General features: G+C 49.9%; 1 protein-coding gene across 1 annotated transcript; it reads left to right on the top strand.

Annotated features, from left to right (window-relative positions):
• The first annotated feature begins 462 nt into the window (after positions 1–462).
• On the top strand, positions 463–4,261 carry LOC123098969 (mechanosensitive ion channel protein 6). Its single transcript, XM_044521070.1, has 5 exons — positions 463–2,364; positions 2,744–2,867; positions 2,958–3,251; positions 3,378–3,580; positions 3,713–4,261. Exons 1-5 carry the CDS (start codon positions 533–535, stop codon positions 3,993–3,995), a joined length of 2,736 nt encoding a protein of 911 aa, XP_044377005.1. The 5' UTR covers positions 463–532; the 3' UTR covers positions 3,996–4,261.
• Positions 4,262–4,659: the final 398 nt, after the last annotated feature.

The raw sequence follows: 4,659 nt of genomic DNA, 5'->3' as shown, positions 1-4,659 counted from the left end.
CTTATCTCCCTCCCCGGCTTCATTATATGCGTCTCATCCGATGACAACGAACGAGTTCGTGCGGAAATGTTTAATTCCTAACGTTCATTAGCATTTGGGAAGAAGAAAGTGACTGAAATGAAAAAGCAAAGCAATCGCCAAAGGATGTGTGGACTTAGACTTAACCAAGTCTTAGTTAAGTGAAATGACATGTTAATAAGAAAGAAAGAAAAAATTGCACATATCTCAATGCAATATCTCACAAATAACATCGACTAAGACATAACCAAACCTAAATCAATCGAGATTTAACATGATTGATTGACAAATAGCAAAACCGAATCTTCTTATTAGCTTACCCTTCGATCGTGTCCAAATCCCAACCACAGCCTGCCACGTACCGGTGCGCAGCATGCGTGCGGTGTTGTCAGCTTTTGTGCTGCTCCACGTTGTTCTCCATCGCCTCGTTAATACCACACCCCGGGGCCTTAACCTTGCAACACAACCCAAGCAATTTTGCCGCGAAAATTCGTGTGTGTGCTGGCCGGCGGCGATGGACCAGGTGCAACGGAAGAGCATCCTGAGGTCAGCCAAGACTCTGTCGCGGACGCGGTCGGAAGAGCAGCAGCCCATGCTGTCGGACCTCGGTCAGCGGCGGGAGGTGGTTCTGAACATCGATGGGAACGGCGACGGTCCCGGCGCGGAAGTCGTCGGAGCGGCGGGGAAGCCGACGGCCAGCAGGACGTTGTCGACCGCCGCCAGCTCGCCGGCCCAGGGGTGGGCCGACGCGAGCTTCGACTTCTGGAGGAACGAGGGTGGCCCCGCGCGCAGCGTCGACGACTTCAGCTTCAAGAATCGGCCGGCGTCACCGCAGCCGCAGGCATCGTCCCCTTCGATCTCGCCGAAGAAGAAGGCGGAGGAGGTCGGCGTGGACCCGCCCACGCGCCTCATCGGGAACTTCCTCCGGAAGCAGAAGGCGGCCGGGGCCGAGCTGTTGCTCGACCTCGACATGGAGATGGACGACATCGGGAGGTCGTCACACTCACACCCGTTCTCACCCAACTCGCGAGAGCAGGAGGCACCGCGTGTCTCCTTCAAGGACCGGCAGAGGTCCTCGTCCTCTTCATCCGGCTCCGATTCCGATACCAGCGGCCGCCGTAGGCCCGCCGGCGATGACGGAATACGCAACACCTCTGCTTCCACTCCAGCGGGAGCGAGACCATTACTGCGAGCCAAGACGTGCTCCCGGCTCACAGACCCGCCGCCGCAGTCACCCGCGGCCGTCGACGAGGAGCGCAAGAAGTCGTCTGCCATGCGCCCTCCCAAGTCCGGCCAGTTTTCTGGGCGTATGACCGGCAAATCCGGCCAGTGGCGCAAGTCGGGTCCCATCGAGGAGGAGGAGGAGGACCCGTTCATCGACGACGACATCCCCGACGACTTCAACCGCGGGAAGCTGGACGCTCTCACCATACTGCAGTGGGTGAGCCTGGTGATCATCATCGGGGCACTGGCGTGCAGCCTGGCGATAAGGCCGCTGTCACGGAAGCGGCTCTGGGAGCTGCACCTCTGGAAGTGGGAGCTCCTCGTGTTGGTGCTCATCTGCGGCCGCCTCGTCTCCGGCTGGGCTATCCGGATCGCGGTCTTCTGCGTGGAGCGCAACTTCGTGCTGCGCAAGCGCGTGCTCTACTTCGTGTACGGCGTGCGCGGCGCCGTGCAGAACGCGCTCTGGCTCGGCATGGTGCTCGCCTCCTGGCACTTCCTGTTCGACGAGGGCATCAACACGGCGGTGCTGCCCTACGTGACCAAGGTGCTGCTCTGCCTCCTCGTCGCCACGCTCGTCCGCCTCGTCAAGACGCTTCTCCTCAAGGTGCTCGCCTCGTCCTTCCATGTTTCCACCTACTTTGATCGGATTCAGGAGGCGCTCTTCAACCAGTACGTCATCGACACGCTCTCCGGGCCACAGCTGGTCGACGAGGACTACGTGATCGCCGAGGTGCGCGAGCTCCAGCGCGCCGGCGCAGACATCCCCAAAGAGCTGCATCCCACCTTGCCAACCAAGAACCTGTCGGGGCAAAGGGGCACCCGGGTCTCGGGTTTGATCTCCAGGGGAATCAATCCGCTGTCCAAGGAGAAGAAGCGGCCTGAGGCCGATGAAGGGATCACCATTGACAAGCTCCATAGGCTCAACCAGAGAAACGTCTCGGCGTGGAACATGAAGAGGCTGGTGAAGATTGTTCGTTTTGAGACGCTCGCCACAATGGACGAGCAGATCCAGCAGGCAACTACAGGGGATGGGGCCGAGTCAGGGACACAGATTCACACTGAATATGAGGCGCAGCTCGCCGCCAAGAAGATCTTTCATAACGTAGCCAAACCTGGTTCCAAGTAAGGTTTTCTGTTTTAAATTATATCTTATAGTAGTAATTTACAAGTTATTACATCATTTTATATTCCTATTGTCTAGGCTCTAGGAATTTTGAGCTCAAGAAGTAGACCTATATAGTACAGACTGTACAGAATTATTTTTTATTTTAATTTCATGAAAAGCATGCTACATAATTGTTAGACAACTTTATAGTGAACTTCCGTGTCCAGTGGCAAACCGTCAACTACAAAAGTGGAATGAAAAATTATAAAACTTTACAATAATACTCCCTTTGTAAAGTAATATAATATCGTTTAGATCACTACTTAGTTCTCAGGATTATGACAAATAATTTATTAATTCTGATTCTTAATCGTAAATGTATAAATAATAATGCAGGCACATATACTTGGCAGACATGATGCGCTTCATGAAGCAGGAGGAAGCCATCAAAGCTATGCATCTTTTTGAAGGAGCACAAGAGCACTGTAGGGTCGGCAAGAAGTCTATGAAGAACTGGGTGGTACTGATCTTATTATTGACCCTGCTATCTTAGTTGCATCGACCATCAAGATGTCATTTCTAACATTATATCATATGGTTCGTTCTGTAGGTCAATGCATTTAGAGAGCGCAAAGCTCTTGCCCTAACACTTAACGATACAAAAACAGCAGTTAACAAGCTCAGCCAGATGGCTAATGTTGTTGTTGGCCTCATAGTGTTTGCTCTGTGGCTTCTAATTCTCGGCGTAGCGACGACACATTTCTTTGTGTTCCTCAGTTCACAGCTTCTTGTGGCAGTGTTTGTATTCGGAAATACCTTGAAGACGATTTTTGAGGCAATTATCTTCTTATTCGTGATGCATCCTTTCGACGTCGGTGACCGCTGTGAAATTGAAGAGGTTCAGGTAATGAATATATTCACGATGCATCCTTTCGACGTCGGTGACCGCTGTGAAATCGGCGCTACTTATTTATGTAAATGCATATTACCTTGCATTTGTCGATTGACGTTGTAAGCATTTGAATTTCAGGTCGTTGTGGAGGAAATGAATATCATGACAACGATCTTTCTTCGTTATGATAACTTGAAGATCTATTATCCAAACAGTGTGTTGGCCACCAAACCAATTTTTAATTTCTATAGGAGTCCTGATATGGGAGAAGGAGTTGACTTCTCTGTCCATGTTGCCACCCCGCTGGAAAAACTTGCGCTCATGAAGGAAAGAATACTACGGTGTGTACCAGTTCTTCTGTCATCTCAGTTTCAGATATGTTCACAAATTGGGAAACATAGTGCCATTTGCTACTGATCTTTTGCCACATCAGATTGGACTAATAGTAGTTTTCTTTTCTTCCTATGATCCAGTTACATTGACAGTAAGAAGGAACATTGGTACCCCGGTGCGATGGTTGTCCTCCGGGATGTAGATGACACCAACAAGCTAAAAGTGTCCATATGGCTCCGACACACACTCAACTTTCAGGACATGGGGATGAGGTTCGTGAGGAGGGAGCTCGTGCTCCAAGAGATGATCAGAGTCTTGAAGGACCTCAATATTGAGTACCGGATGTTGCCCCTTGACGTGAACGTGCGAAACGCGCCCCCTCTGCAATCCACAAGGATGCCGACGACATGGAATTATTCATGAAGTGGCGGGGAATCCCGTTATGATACCACATATACAACAATTACCGTCTCTATGCTGTGGTGAGAACTGGTTACAACTATAGCCAGTAGCTAATTGAGCTGTCAGTGTGCATGCAGCTGCGGCGACCATTGTAAGAGTGTGTTGTGTGGTATCAAAAGCTTTAATACACTCGAAGATTGGCATACAGATAGTGGCCGTCAAAATATTGAAAGCAGTCAACTGTATAGTATAGACAAAGCAATGCTACACTTACGGTTTGACGATTACAGATTAATGTGGTTATCACCGAGGCCCACCGAGAAATTCAGAGGGGATTAGTGGGTGGTTAGTTGAGGATCTCATCCGTAGTTAGACCCCTTATGATTATGCTCTTAGGTCTAGCAATTTTTTAGTATACACAAGCCTGCCGTGTTAGCACTTATCCTGGCATTTCGTTTCTGCAAGTTTTGTTTGAGTTTCACATGTATTTTAGGTGACCAGTTAGCTTGTCGCGGAGTTCTACGTGTTAGGAGCCTTGTTACGACTGGGGTTGCAGACGAAGATGGTCATGATACAACGCAGTTGGCAGAGCTGAAACGTGAAGCTATGGTGAGAAAATTATCATAGAGACCATGACAAATTTATTGATCACATCATGGTAAATTATTTTTTTGTAAAATACCAG

Source organism: Triticum aestivum, chromosome 4D, assembly GCF_018294505.1.
Source record: "Triticum aestivum cultivar Chinese Spring chromosome 4D, IWGSC CS RefSeq v2.1, whole genome shotgun sequence".
Lineage (NCBI taxonomy): Eukaryota > Viridiplantae > Streptophyta > Magnoliopsida > Poales > Poaceae > Triticum > Triticum aestivum.
Note: the sequence above shows the minus strand (reverse complement) of the source record. Positions and strands in the feature narration are given on the sequence as shown.

Bases quoted from the DNA above. Each gene is read 5' to 3' on its own strand.
- LOC123098969 (XM_044521070.1), top strand. From the start codon at position 533: ATGGACCAGGTGCAACGGAAGAGCATCCTGAGGTCAGCCAAGACTCTG. The intron at 2,365-2,743 runs GTAAGGTTTTCT...ATAATAATGCAG, and splicing joins GTAGCCAAACCTGGTTCCAA to GCACATATACTTGGCAGACA. The intron at 3,581-3,712 runs GTGTGTACCAGT...CCTATGATCCAG, and splicing joins ATGAAGGAAAGAATACTACG to TTACATTGACAGTAAGAAGG.